Genomic DNA, 15,377 nt, shown 5'->3' with positions numbered 1-15,377 from the left:
AGGAGGAGTGCTCTCAAGTGTCAAAGCATTCACATTTTGAAAGCTTCAATTAAGATAATTTGTAAAATCTATTGTTAAAGGGATAAAGTTCATAAGTTTTCCCGCTGCTAAGAACTCCATATGTCATCTCCAGCAATTCCTTTATCCAACAGATATGGTTACCTGTCAAATACTATGGGTTCATTTTACTTTAGAACTTCCACTAATGATAAAGAATTGAAATCACTTCTGTAACTGAACTGTTAAAAGCTACACATTTACTCTATGCTGCTCTTTCTTTAAAGAGAGAAGTATTAAAACAAAACATAAACCAGGTATTAACCCCAAAATATATGTTGGATGGCACTGTATTTAATATATTCAAGGCGCATGTTATCTTCCCCCCAAAATAATTCAATGAAGATGTGGCCAGATTGAAAGCAATTCTAGTTTTATTTCTTAAGAGCTCGAAAACTCAGTTTGTTCACTGAAAGGCAACCAAAAGATAAATTCACATGTGAAGCCCTTAAACTTCCCATCCTTTCATCTCCTTGACTTAGTAGAAGTAGTTGAAAATCTTCCTGCCCCCAAGTGTAGGCAGGAGCTTTTTCCACTGCTAGAGAAAACCAGAAAAGGAAAGATCTCCTGCTGGTGTGCTTCACAGCCCACATAAATTAAAGCAATGGCATGACTAATGCAGACTGTGACGGGAGGCTAAAATGCCAACTCTAAGGCTACTCGTGTTGGACGGATGGCAGTCTACAGCAATGGAGTGGCACAACGGGGCAGGGGATGGGGCCTGAGATCCCTCAGCGAATCTTCAGCTGAGACTGGTACGTATTGCCTGGTAAAAGTAAAGGTTATTTCTGCACAAATACTCTCTGTATCTGATGCCGGAACTATTGGACATTATCAAAGGATGCTTACCTGCTGGAAAGACTGTAAAGGCTTCTAGTTCACAGAATAAAAGACATCGTTAAAATTAACTTAGACTTTCAAATCTACCACTTTTTAATTAAATATACAGCAACATGGGTTTGTTTGTTTCTTTTTAACATCATACACTTTTCTAGTATAAAGAGAAGTTTTTTTTCCACTCAAGCAAGCTCCAAACTCTTTCTCAAAGTGGACTAAAAGAAAGTGGACTAAAAGAATGTCTCTGTGGGAGGCCATGAGCATTAGCAATTCCTACATCCCACTCTAAGTGGAGAAGCTAAAACAACATCACACAAAGCTTCTCTAAATGCCTATTTCAGGCAGTAATACTGATGCTGCCTTTCATTTCAGTACTTTTATGTCTATATGTGTGCTATCACACCTTTGTTTGTGTTTCACATCCGAGAGAAGATTTTTTTTCTTCCCTGATGGCATTTCAGACTGAACAAACCTCATGACTTTCAAAGTGACCCTTTTATCACAACCGCTCTGCTGTCAATGCAGCCGCACGTTGGCATTCACAGTAAGAGCACAGGCTGATTTAAACTTTAAATACCAAAATATCTTTGATACACCTCAGGGCACAGCAATGATTTCTCTGAGTTTTCTTTTGTTTACTTCATAATAATGTCAACTTAACACATGCTGAATATACCATTATGATGTTTCTATTGTATCTGTATTCAGCTGTGCCAGGAAAGACTTCACTCACATTCCATAAACCATTACGAGTATTATAAAACTCAAATTATAAGACAAAACTCTCAAAAAAGAGACAAATAGTGAAACATTTTTCCGAAATGGTCTGGTTTGTTAATGTTACTTAGCTGTGTCTGAAAATGCAATCACTATAAAAAGCAACAGTCGAAGAATGAAGATCTTACTACCATAAAATTACTATTTTTTCAATTTCCATCAGAGTGTAAATTTTATTGATTTCCTTTTTATGCAATTAGAGTGTGACTGAAAACATATCACTGGTCTGATTTTGTCATCCTTATGCATACTGAATAAGAACTTATTTTAACAGTAGTAATTGAAGCAAAATCACACAAATTCATGTTTGATCGTATTCACACTAAATTCAGCCTTACACAAACTCCACTGAAGTCAGCAGGACTTCTTCTGAAGGGATGTGTTACTCATCCACAGAAATACCTACAGGGTTTAGGACCAGGATAACTACTTCTAAGATGTTACACAGCATAAGACAGTAAAGTCAGATGCCCTGGAGCCACTGTGTAAGGATCAACCAGAGACTCCTGCTTTCTTCTCACTGTAGCGCCCCTGATTTAAAATAGCAGCTATTGATGTAAATGAAATCAGGGGCTGCATGCTCTGTGTAATGACCAGCCGGAAAATCCTCTCTGAGAACATGCTCATTTTCATAGACATGTGGGCTTTTTGACAAATGGAAACAAAGAAAGACTTTATACAGAGGATCAAGCATCTCACTTCGAGATAAAGGAAGAACACAGATAAAGGAACCCAGGATCAGAATGGATCATCTGGTTCAAATCCAATCCTCAGCTGTTTCAGGCAGTATTTAATTTATAAAACTAATTTGTTTAGTTTCTCCTTTTGCTGTTTCCATTGAGAAGCTGATACAGAACTTAGCTCTGCTAGTGGCTAGGAGTTCTCTTCCAGTTTCGATTCTAAATTTATTCATGGCTAGCTAGCACCTAAGTTTGGGTCTTTTGTTATTTTCTGCAGCAACATTTGCCTTCAGCTTATCCTCCCTTCTCAGTGTTATTTTCCCTTTTGCCTGTGTATTTAGAAACAGAAATCATATTCTCAGTATTTTTTGTTAGACACTATAAAGTTATTCTGTATCTTTTCATACAAAAATCTATTTTCTTCACCTTCACAGTAGCCCTTCTTTGCAGCCTTCCTGTGCTAACTGCTGCATGAGCAGTTTTGTGCTCCAACATTCAGCTCTAAGTCATCATCTCAAAAATGATGACATGACACATGAAAACACAATGAGCATTTTTCACATTACAAACAGACAGATAATGCATGAAAATATGATGCATTAGAAAAAGAAAAGAAAATATGTAAAGGAATGCATATAGAGTGTTAATGTAAATCAAATCTTTCAAATGACTTAGATAAAATACTAACAGCTATGGAGAAGTTTTCCATGTGACATGTACAGATATCATTCTTATAATCTCTCTTAGCTAACTGGCATTTTCAGACATCCTTAAATCTTCACCTTGTTCCTGAGTTTCTACGCCTCTTTTTCTCTCCAACTGCATGCAGTTATACACATCTTAGCACTAGAAATGGGTAAAATGTGAAAGATGAAGCGGGTTTTGAATGAAATCACTAATCTCAAACTTGAAGTGCCACCAAAGTAACACAAATTTCCAGCACAAAGATGGCTTGAGTAATCATAATCAGGCAATGGATATAAAAGCAACTCCTCAGATTTCTGGAACTTCCCCTAGTGTTACTGCTTGTTGTAATAAAAACTGATTTTCTTCCTTCCAGAGGACTCCAAGAAACTCCTGGGGAATGTTTGATGGAAGGAACGTTGCCGCACGCCTGCCTGTGTACACGTGTGGCTGACCTCCCTCCCAGCTACAGTGGTGGAAGGAAGGGCAACACACTTGCGCTACACACCTTTTACAGATCTTACTGCAACAATAGGGTCTTGGGTCATTTCTATTTATTCCCAATGGTAAAATAAGTCCAGTGCTCCAGTTCAGAGCCACCAAATTTGCACAGATTTGATTTGAAAGAGACAATACTTTTTCCATTTCTGAAAGAATGTGATAAAGGAAGGATTACTTCAAAGCCAGGTATATTATTAAAACAGTCCACCTCCTCCCACCATTTGATTTAGCTGAAGACAGGCATCTTACCTAACCTCCTCCACTATGGTTTCCTTTCCCTTCTCTGCAGCATTGCCTTCTCCATTTATCAAAACTGGATAGAAAGGTGTTACACTTAAACAGAATATTCTTCTAAGGAAGAAATATCAATAAATCTCTTCATGCAAAGATAACGCATGGAAATGCTTTACGCCATGTTTCCAAAGTTCTCAAGGTTTGACTGTATTTTTGTCACGCTTATTTCCATTCGGAAGGTTATCTGGAAGTCCATGCCAGCATTGCTGTAATCCCCAATTAATCAGTTGATTGGTTTTTTCCCCACATGTTCCACCATCTGGGGTGAATCTCTTGACACATGGCAGAAAAGCCATTCTCTGGTTCAGAGAATGAATATTTAATTGTTTTATACAAAATGGAAAAGCATCAAAACCAAAGACTGCAAGCCTCTCATCCCAAAATACATGACAGACTCCCTGGCAAGTGGGGTCACATCCCTGCAGGCAAATAAGGAAACTGGATTGCACATACTCTGGGTCAGTTGTTTTTGTGTTTTTCTTGTTTTGGTTTTTTTTTCTTAAACTATTTGGCTGGTAGATAAAAGGGGCCAAGCTCCAGCAGCTTTATAAAACTATCTCCAATGACTCAATGCACACACATACATATAGATATTTTTCAATTCACCTAGCACTTGTTTGCACAGCAACTGTTGCAAAGGCACAATGGGTGAACTGGGAATTCAAGTAAACAGATACAAATAAGCAGAACCTACACTTTTTCTCTTTGAGTCAGATTTTAGTGTGGTCTTCCAGAACGAGACATCGATTCTGCAAGCACAGTTCAACATGCCTGTGTTCAGTGTCCACAAAGAGGCAGCCACACAGGTTTAATTGAGAAAGTGGGGATAACTGCTTTTAGTTTTTCCTTTTTCCTTAAATAATATCTAAGACAAAATTAAAGAAGGAAGACATTTTGCATGTACCTAAGCCCATCTATCACTACCCAAATTTCCAAGGAGCTGCACATTATTTACCTGCTCTGTAAAGGCATTCCAAATCAATGCATTTGCTCATGACGGCTAACCTGAACAGCACAAATGCTTCGTGGAGGTACTGAAAATGTTCTCTCACTATTTTTCTTTGATTTGTTTTCTCTATCGATTTTTGTTGTCTCCTTAGGAGCCAGAACCAATCCCCTCAGTCCTTTCTAGTTACTCATTCCTGGATGACAATGCTTCAGTTGAAACGTATCCTATGTTTATTTCAGATAAAACATGTGACCAAGAAAAACATTTCCATGAAGCTTCTGCCTTTTTCTTGATGTGAAAACTGTAACATTATTTACTAACATGTTCCCATGATCAAAAGTAATATTGGAAAGCAGTATGTTCCTCTGCAACCAAATACCTTCACTCGTGTACAATTAACCAAATAAGCACAATGAAGCTACTGTCTGGAACACCATGGCTCCCTAATCTATAAAACAGTAAGCGATTTTTGAAGGGTATTTTTCTTTCAGATCATAGATTGACTATCTTGAACATATGGGTCCCTTTAATTTTTAGTAAGTGCGTGAAAGCTTTCTGCTCTTTGTGTTTTGATAACCATGATGAAGTACCAAATCACACATGCCTGAACGTACCTGTTGTTAGCATTACTGTTTCAGTCCCTAGCAATATGCCTAAAAAACATCTGCAAGCTGAAAAGCCGAGTTCAGAAAAATGAAACAAATAAAAAACCCCCACAGTTTATAGTAACAGCTGATCCTAGCTGTAAAGGAGCAGATGGGACTCATCCATATGCTATCGGAAAGTGGGAGACCACACATCATCTAAGCTATCAAGAAAGTATCAGATGTTCTAACAAGAGAGAAAATACTGTATTTTTAAAGGCAATTTTATGCTCTAGAAAGTTATAGCAGTATTTTTATAAGCTCAATTCCTCATGTTATTTACTATTTTCAGATGGGATAATTCTTCTAAGTACCAATAGCTCAATGAATGTAAACTGAATTCACCCTAGATTAACATCTGTATCTATAGAATCATGACAAACCATGTGGGATTTACTCAGAAAAATGCTGAAATGCTCTAAGTAACTACAGGAGGAATTAATTTAATAAGATACTGAGTGTTAGTAATACCATGGCAATAGTACCTGTTTAAGCAATACAAACAAATGACACTCACAACGTCTACAAAAGACTAAAACCGTTAAAAATCTTAAAGAATATGCATTAATTTTCGGGGGGAAAAACCCTTTTACTGACAAGAAGGGTGGGAAAGTAATTTCTAAACTTCAATCTTGTCTCATTAAACTACCAGAGTGCTACAAAAGAATACTAGATAATGAAATGTGAAATTTGGCTGCTAAAGGGGTGTCATAAAGTATCAGAGAAGGTGGGAATAAGAAACAGCCATTCAGTCCAGAAAAATCTGGGGTGATACGGTAAAAGTCTACAAGATCACAAGAAACTTCAAGAGGGACTAAGGGGATCATTTGTTCCGCTTCTTCCAACATTAAGACCTAAAGGGCATCACACAAAGCACAACAAAGGATGTGTTTATGAGAGATAGTAGACATGAGTTTTCGTTGCCAAGGATGGTAAAATTCTGCACGGTTTCATACTGAGAATGAACAAGTCCATGAAAGACTACAAAAATCTTAGACACTATGCCTCAGGAGGACCCTAAGCTGAAAAAAATATGTACTTGTTCTGGGAAAGTGTCTCACCTGCTTGCCCTGTTTGTACTTCTCTCTAGATGCTCTCTTACAGCCACTGCACTGGAGATGTGTTAAAAAATATGTTCTTTCCTAATTACCTCCTCTTGCTAAAAGTCTAACATTAGTAGGGAATGAAAGATAAGGTTAATTTTCAGCAGTGCCTTTCCCATTAAAAGAAATTATGTTTTTTATATTGTGATACTCCGCTGGCATTGCACACTTCCCTGAGAAAAAACTTAGTTCCTAAGTATATGTATGAGAGAGAGAGAGAGAGATATATATGCCATATCTGTCACATATAAGGTACTAGTATAACTGTCACAGTAGATTTCTGAACACAACAAAGCCAATTTGAAATCAATTGGTAATTGTTCATGAATAGTACTTGCCCTATCTAGGAAGATCCAGAAACACACATTTCCCACTAGACTACAGAGTTCCGAAATGAAAGAGCAGAAGTACAAGCTACTCAGTTTTGATCTCGGTGTAGTAATCAAGGACTCAAAATCCTTGGTAGCCTGCTCGACTGTCTGTAAGCAAAGAGCTTTTCCTTGTAGTCACTCTGCATTTTTCTTGTTTCAACATATGCCTTTTGTCTCTCAAGCATTCCACCACGAAGCACCAACAGAAGCCTGGCTCTGTCATTGCAACACACTCCTCATAGGTACTGGGGTGGCTCTTAGGTACCCCAAAATTGTCTCTTCTCCAGGCTGAACAAGTCCTTCTCACAGGGCTCCTGTCACTGACTCGGTGACTCTCCAACTGACTTGCCCCAGTTTATTGATGTCATTCCTGTACAGGGGGGGGGGGGGGGCGGGCACAAAACTTGACAGAGTAACCGCACTCAAATATTGAAGTTGTGCCTTGTGATACAAAAAGCAGTGGATGCAAAGTGGATGTCTCACTTTTTGGTAACATTTTCTTTGTTCAGAAAAAAATATATATATGCCCTCTTCTCATTCATCCTTCTTAAAACATGACTAATAATGGGAGTTGCTTTCATATTCTGAAAAAGAACTGCTCCCAGCTAAGAGGAAGCAAAGTAGTTCAGATCTCCTAAGCCCAACTAAACAGAACAGAGAAGTTTCACTGAAGACAAGTCTGGCCCCATTAAAGTCAGCTAAAATATTGCTATTGATATACACAGGAATCGGAGTATGATTCTTCGCAACTTCTCAAGAGCTGAAGTGTCAATTACCAAAATTTTCATAAAAAGCAAATCAACGTTCTATGCTACTGAGATAGTCCCACTGTTGTCAGGCATTACAAATGTTTGAACATACACAGGAAAGGTGGAGAGGCCAACTAGGTAGCTACTGGTACAGCATTAATGTTATTTGGCTTTAAAAACAATGAGCACAGTGAAAAACACAGATTTAATTTTAAAGAATTTCTGTAGAAAGCGAGTAAGTAATATCAAACAAAAGCTGTTTGTCTTGCATATATCTGCAGACACTTTGCTCCAAAGAGAGTGCAAAGTACAATACAAAATCCTGAATAGGATCAGTAAAGGGAAAGAAGCTAAATGAAGAAAACCAGAATCCATTCTGAAGAATGGTGATGTGAAGTGAGAAATGAAGAGGGTTAATCTTAATATGCTGAAAATATAACATGTAAGAACATATTGATCTGCAAGTTCTAAAAATTGGTGGAACATGTCTGTAATATGGAAAAAATTATGATTTGTTTTCAACAGAGTTTTTTAGAAAAAACAAAAGGTAGATGTTGCAAGTAGCTGCACTTAAATTGTTTGCACTACTTAAAACACTAGAAGGGAAGTTTTCAAGAAGTTTCAAGTCAACATTTGACTTTCCTTAGGCATCCAAAATGCAAGAGCAGTGCTATTCCACAGAATTCTTCTTTAAAGGAAAAAAAATATCTCCGTCTAAGAAACATATGTCAGCAATACTAGGGACTTAGCTGAACTTGAGATTTGTCCTTACAGAAGGATAAAAGGATTGCAAGATTTTTTGCAGTATTTGCCTTGCAAGAAGAGCTGAGCTGAGGAAGGACAACAGTCTTCACAGGCCACCTACAGTCCATCTTCCAGCTGGCTACCATATGCAAAGGAATAAGCACAGAGACTAGTGAGAAACAATTCTCCCAGAAGCAAGAGGAAAAGGAATATTTTGGTCTTCTCCCCATTCTCCTCTAAAGCAGCATAATTTTTCCTCAGCTTTTCCAAAAGAGGATCCACAGAATTACATCAACATTTCCTTACTCAGACAGAACATCACCAGCTCTTTTTTCCTCAAATAAACCACAATCAATTAATTAGATCACTTCAGTGGTGAAGATATACAAACAGTTGATTAATGTTTAATGTCAAACTCTTTATAAAAAGAAAGAGGCAATAAATGGTGCATGAAAAAAAACCCAAGAACTCAGGGGAAGAGAATTCTTACTTTCAGGTTTACAGCTGAACAACTGTGAAAAAAAACTCCTAAAAAGCAGCTGATTTTTCCCCTTTTTGCAGAGAACAGTTTGTAAGAGAATCTTTGAAAATTTAAGCACTGTTTTGACATCTTACTCTGTATTTGAATTGAATTTGGATTAAATTCCTCCATCTATCTGCAAATAATTTTTGTTAACATTTCATTATTTGATAACAGCAGGATCCAATTCTGATCAAGTATCTGAAGGCTACAGCAATAGTGTTTAGAGAAATGCTACATTCAGGTAAGTATTTGCATATTATGCATACCTATTAAAATGCATTTTCCAAAGATACGGTGCAATTAGAATCCTAGGATAAATTAGGTTGGAAGGGACTTCTGGAGTTCAGCCTCTGGACAAAGCAGGGCCAGTTGCTCATGAACTTGTCCAGCTGAGTTTTGAATAGCTCCAAGGATGGACATTTCATGGCCTCTTTGAGCAATGTCTTCCAGTGCTTAACCACTCTCAGTATAAAATTTTTTCTCTTCTATCCAGTCAGAATTGTCCTTGCTGAGTCTTGAATGTTGCTCTCGTCTTTTCATTCTACACTTCCGAGAAAGGTCTCACTTTATTACTTTTTTATTCCTTAAACATGTTCTTTGTTAAAGAAAATGAAATACAAAAATTACAATCTGTGAATACTAGATTGTCTATAAAGTTGTATCCATCTCTAAGTAATCAAAACTAGGCTGGGAGAATAGCTCTGATAAACTCATTACAACCTACAAAAACATTTACCTGAAGGCATCAGATCTGAAATGCATACAATCAGTAGAGAACTGCCAGACAAGAAGCAGCTCCACCTGACATATCAGGATATCTACCTTTTCCATCATCTTCCTGAAGAAAGTATGTGTAATCCTCTTGCACAATGCTTCTCTATCTTTGGAAAGGAAGAGAAGAAAGGAACCGCGCACAACTGTCCCCTTCCTCCCTCTCCAACCATTTGCATCCTACCAGCATTGAACTGCTAATACAAGCATTGATAAATAAAACACTCAGCTTCCAGTCTGAGTGTTTTTTATAGATTTACAAAATCATAGCAATCCTACAATAATAGCCAACATTTTAATTTAGTACTGATTGCAATTTAGGCACTAGTTCTCAATTATGCTGACACCTAAGCAAGAATGCATGTGTACATGGGTTTTTATCAAGAATGCTGCAATCGCTTTGTGTTGCTATCACCTTTTCTTTTCTTAGACCCCTCGTCGTCTTCAGATAAGGGTAAAGTGAAGTACAAACAATTTGTTAACATAGTGCCAGTGCAAAAATACCTGTGCTTTGATGTACAAAGAAACATGAAAAAATATAGACATACCTGGTCCAATGCAGAACGATGCAATGATTGCAAGGATGCAAAATATACTGAGGTAAGGAAGCCAATGCACGGTTTCCTGGGGAGATGAAAGACATTCACGTTAAGTATATTGTACATATCACCAATATTAAAAAAAATAATCACAGATAATAGATAGTGTTTTCCACGATTCTTTATCTATTTCAGAATTTAGTCTCAGATTACTTTAGAAAATCACAGTATTTCTGTAGAACCTTAGTAGATGATTTGTATTAAAGGTCTTGGTCGCTGTGGAATCCCTGTAGAGAAACACTTGACAAGCTCTTATACCATGGAAGTCACAATTCTGAAAGTTTACAATTTCTTGTGCTAAAGTTTAAGCCAACCTGGAAAAAACTTTTTATTTCCACTGAACAGATTCAGTGCCTCCAGCCTCCTCAGATATTTCAGTTATGTTTAAATGGAGCAACTATGATGGCCCACAGAGCTTCAATGTTCACCACTTAAAGCCTGGGCTGAGATCTAGACACAACAGGCTGCTTTTCAGTAGGACAGCTGTATCTGAACCTTAGCAAAGAATGTGAAAGCCACAGTCCAGGAAATTTTAGCCATAATCTGATTTTGCAGACAAGGAGGGCCATGTGTGCGAACAACAGGTACAGGGGAAACCAGAACAAACTATAAATGGTTATTTAAGGGAACTGTAAATGGAATCACCTATTTTCCTCACAAGGCAATCTTTTTTCTACTTCTAAGGAGATTTTAAATGATAAGAACTTGAAATACGATGAGCAATTTCTACTGAGTTTTCAGGAAACTCTTTCTTAATCATGTATGTAAATGCTTGATAGTAATACTAATAGATGGGAAAGCCCCATTGATTCCCATTCCTTTTGCTCTTCATCAATGTGGTTTTTTTCCATCAGCAAAGTGTGAATGCCATTTTTATTAGAATTTTACTATTTTTGCAAAGTTGGTTAATATACGTATAACCGTAGTATCACAAAATATCACCTTGAGAGGCACTGTAAAAATATATTTGCTAAAATGGGTAATTATTTATTTCAGTGTTAAATAAAGACCCCCATTTTCCGATACTTTTTCTTTTCCGGTCTGGGTTATTCCTTTAGTTATGTGGAAAACGTGGTCTCCTAGGCATTAACATTAACCAAGAGACTTGTAGATCTATCAAAATTACACATTCTGGGGTTCTCATCTGAACACAGATCCAAGGTCTCTAAAAGCACTGAGAGAGAGAAGGTACAAACATGACATAGATACAAATTCCTCTGAGATCCAGCCTATTTGTACCCTGGTCCTTTGTTCAAAGCAATGCCTAATCTCTAATACTTAACAGATTGAGATACTTCTGATAAGAAGTAAAACTGAAATGCACTCAAACCAGAGATTTACAATAGCTGAAGGTCCTCATGCAACAAAGTAGATTTTAAAAGGTTTGGAAGAGAATTTTTCACTCAGCATACAAAACTTGCAGTTACATCTCTTTTCTGGAGAGCTGCCTTATAGATGTCATGATGGGTATGTGAAGTAAAGCTTTATTGTACCGTACATACAGGTAAGTCAACTAAAACTTTGCAACGGTGTAGCATACACCTGCTATTCAAACTGACTTACTGACTCTCTTCAACCAAGAAACAAGATTTGAAAGTCAGATTAATGGCAAGACACAGGAATCAACGACAGCAGGAAAACAACTTCATGAAAGACCACCCAAACCCGTGCCATTGTAGATGTCAGTTTTACTTCTCAAAAGCCCTCAGGAGCAGAAAGAAACTGCATCGTTATGTAAATGGAAGTAAAACAAGGACAAATGACTCAGGGTCAGTATTTAGACTGGTTTAATAATCCTCGTCTGACCATTTGAAATAGCTGGGGAACTGACTGCTAGTAACATCTCAGAACTTAAGTGCAAGTGTTCTGCAAAGGCTAAGTCTTTATATTTTCAATAAAAATATCAGAAATGTAACTTGAAAGAAATAGCAAACATGGAAATTTTTCACTACTGGGAAAAACCATCCAAACCTAAGAATAACGATGACATATAAAGTACTAAATAAATCTTGAAAAGACTAAATTACAAACAAAGATAAAAACATGGAATATGGGTAAACTATTTACCCAACTATGGGTAACACTGTCTTCATAATAGTTCATGATATGCATGAAACTTTGAGTTAAGGAGACTGAACGTGACAAAGCCCCTATGGCTTTTTAATGCAAAAGTTGCTATGGCTAACCATAGTACTTTGAAACCAACAGATTCATAAATAAACAAAAGGAAGACCTTTGAATCCTTATGACAAACTGATTAAAAGGATTGGCTTATGTAGGAATGCTGAGGAAAACTGGTATTGAGCACTTGGTGTTTAAAATAGGCAAAAGAGAGAATAAAAATACGTAATGACTGTAGTGTTACCTGTAAAGTTAGAGAGACGGTAAGTACTGCGAAGAAGACAACCATCAATCCAAAACCTCCAATGAGAAGTGGTCTGCGTCCAAGCCGTTCAATAACTAAGCCCTGGAAAACAAAAAGTGTGGCATTTGACTTTATCAGTAAAGCAGAAGAACTCAGACCATGTAGTATGTTCTCCTAGTAAATATGAACATCAAAAATAAAACCACGAGAGTTGATTTTATACTATTTATCGGCTATGACATGTTCATAATTGTGTTCACAATTATGTTTACACAATTTAACCTCTTTGAAAAAACAAGTCAGCATAGCATCCTTATTTGAGACCACTGAAAAAACTAGGAAACCATCAAAGCAGTACTTGCTAATAGTTTTATGCCTGGATTTCCTACTACAGAACAAATATGACCATACAGATAGGGAAAGTGTGCAACTGGTAAATTCAAGATTAATACTGTTAGCATGGTCAATTTCAAAGTTACTACTATATTTAACTTCTTGTGCAACAATTTAATAATAAAACAAGCACCGTACATTAGCTGTATAAAAATCTGAATACTTATCTGCTAAAGAAGAACACAATGAAGAGTTTCTTGAAAAGCTGTAACAGGAAACTGTCTTTGCTAGTCTGACTCAAAATAGGCTAATATATATTTTAAGTCATAATAGCTGATGTACTATTCTCGTTGATAACTACTGTAATTACTAATTACAGTTGGCTTTCTTATGAGGAAGATAAAACAATTTTACAAAGCCTGAAATGTACCACTTCAAATAAGTTAAAGTCAGAATCACACAACTGTTTGCCACACTGTTATTTACTGGAAACTGAAATCCCTCTTCCACACATCCTTTGAGCAAAAGATAAAATGAGCAACTAAAACGAGCAATTAAAATGAAATCTGGAGTAATACCCTTAATTCTGGGAGATTGTGCACACCATTCCACTGTGCGCATCTAGAAGAAATGCATTAAAGGAAAGTACAAAGTCACCCAGAGAAGAAACACGTTGTGTGGCAAGTGCTTCTTCCACAGCGTCGGGTTCACCAGCAGATTTTAGGACAGGCTTCAAAACACACCAATGCCGCACCCTGCCAAGCAGGACTTCCACACCGGAGATGCGCACTGTGACGCTGCAGAACACGGAAAGCAGCTCTGGGGCGAGCTTTAGCATTCTTTATTTCTTTAAATGAGGAAATATACTCATTTTGACAGTTTCCACAGCTTCCATAATAGAATTCATTTTGGAGCCGTGTTTAAAATAGACCCACACTGATGTTATTAACATTTCACATTGTGCTCACGGGGTCCAAATGTTCCAAAACTGCAACTGCTGCACTGTCAAAACCTCTACAAGATGCCAAGTATTTTCCACTATGATTAATGAATCCATCTTGCAAACACATGTGGCCACACATACACTTAACCAAGAGGCTTTTTTATGGCTCGGAGGAATGAAAAGTTGTCTGATGGGTCCGCAAGAAGAGAGATTTCTGCAATAGATGCTTCACATGTAATTTGTTATGAATTATACATTCAGCAATAGATGCTGCACATGTAATTTGACATACCAGGGAATTTCCCTTTTTTTTTTTTTTTCCAATTCTGGATTGGTGGTCATGATTAAACAATCTTGGTGTTATACCAGCTGGTGGGGTTTGTATTAAAACAGGGTAAGGGATAAATGTTTCTCTTAGAAGGAAAAAGGTTCACAGATGCTTCTCATACAGAGCAAAACATGGGAAAAAAGTGATAGATAGTTTTTGGTTGTAAAGCTCAAAGCAAAGCAAATCCCATCCCACTAAGGGAGGACAGTTTGGACTAAGTCCTCCAAAAAGATGTGGGTATGCACTTGTGCCTACATACACTGAGAATAAGTAGTGTGGACGTACTTGGGCAAATCTAGGTGGGTTGGTGAGGCACTCCCAGTTTTAACTGAGACCAGCCAAGCACAGATACAGTCACAGCAGGATCTGTGGGTTCCACATCCTTTTTACAGAAGAGAATAGTAGTTCTAATATATTTAAATTCTTTTTCACTCAGAGACAATTTGGGAAGAACTAAAGCAAATCCATGTGCAGTCATTCTCTTCCCTGAGCTGATGCCAGGCTTCCCAAGCGTTCATCAGTGCTATCTATTTAATACAGTAGCAATGAGGAACTTGAATGCTTCAGCTTCTGAGCACTCCCTGCAGTTTCTGCTCCAAAGAATTTACAATTACAATTCTTGGTGACATTTCTTGTGATTTATGGGAAGGACCAACTTCCTTCACTTGAAAAAATAAGCAGGAATTTTGTCCTTATTCACAGGGACACTATGATGTACCGGAATTGCTGGAAATCCTATAATCATTTCCAAAGTTGATACAAAGTTAAGTACACTGACAATACTAATAAATCTAGGAAATACAGACTTGAAAGACTTCTCAATTAGGCGTGATTAACTTGCACAATTACAAGGCCTTCCATTTTAAAGCTAAGGACACCTCTAATTTGTTCAAATGCGTGACCAACCTCTTGTATCACCAGTTCCAACCCACCAAAACACATCTGCTTATGGCACAGATTCAAACGAGGCACAGCAGTCTGCTGAAACCGAGTACTACACAGAATCAAGCTCATGAAAAGCCAAGTGCAACAATCAAAACCATGCTCCCTACCTGGTTATAAATTACAAAGCTGTGGTCTCATGAAAGGCAGCATGCGTGTTTGGAAAGACATGGGTCTGTGGCT

General features: G+C 37.4%; 1 protein-coding gene across 2 annotated transcripts in view; it reads right to left on the bottom strand.

Annotated features, from left to right (window-relative positions):
- SLC2A9 (solute carrier family 2 member 9) overlaps positions 1–15,377 on the bottom strand; it is a 115,339-nt gene that overhangs the window by 32,360 nt on the left and 67,602 nt on the right. For both annotated transcript variants that reach the window (XM_069793575.1, XM_069793564.1), the window contains 2 exons: positions 12,649–12,750; positions 10,233–10,308 (listed from right to left, as the gene is read on the bottom strand). In XM_069793575.1, the coding sequence (XP_069649676.1) occupies positions 10,233–10,308; positions 12,649–12,750 (178 nt within the window). The remainder of the gene's footprint in view (positions 1–10,232; positions 10,309–12,648; positions 12,751–15,377) is intronic.

Source organism: Haliaeetus albicilla, chromosome 1 (assembly GCF_947461875.1).
Source record: "Haliaeetus albicilla chromosome 1, bHalAlb1.1, whole genome shotgun sequence".
Lineage (NCBI taxonomy): Eukaryota > Metazoa > Chordata > Aves > Accipitriformes > Accipitridae > Haliaeetus > Haliaeetus albicilla.
This window is presented reverse-complemented; position numbering and strand designations above follow the sequence as displayed.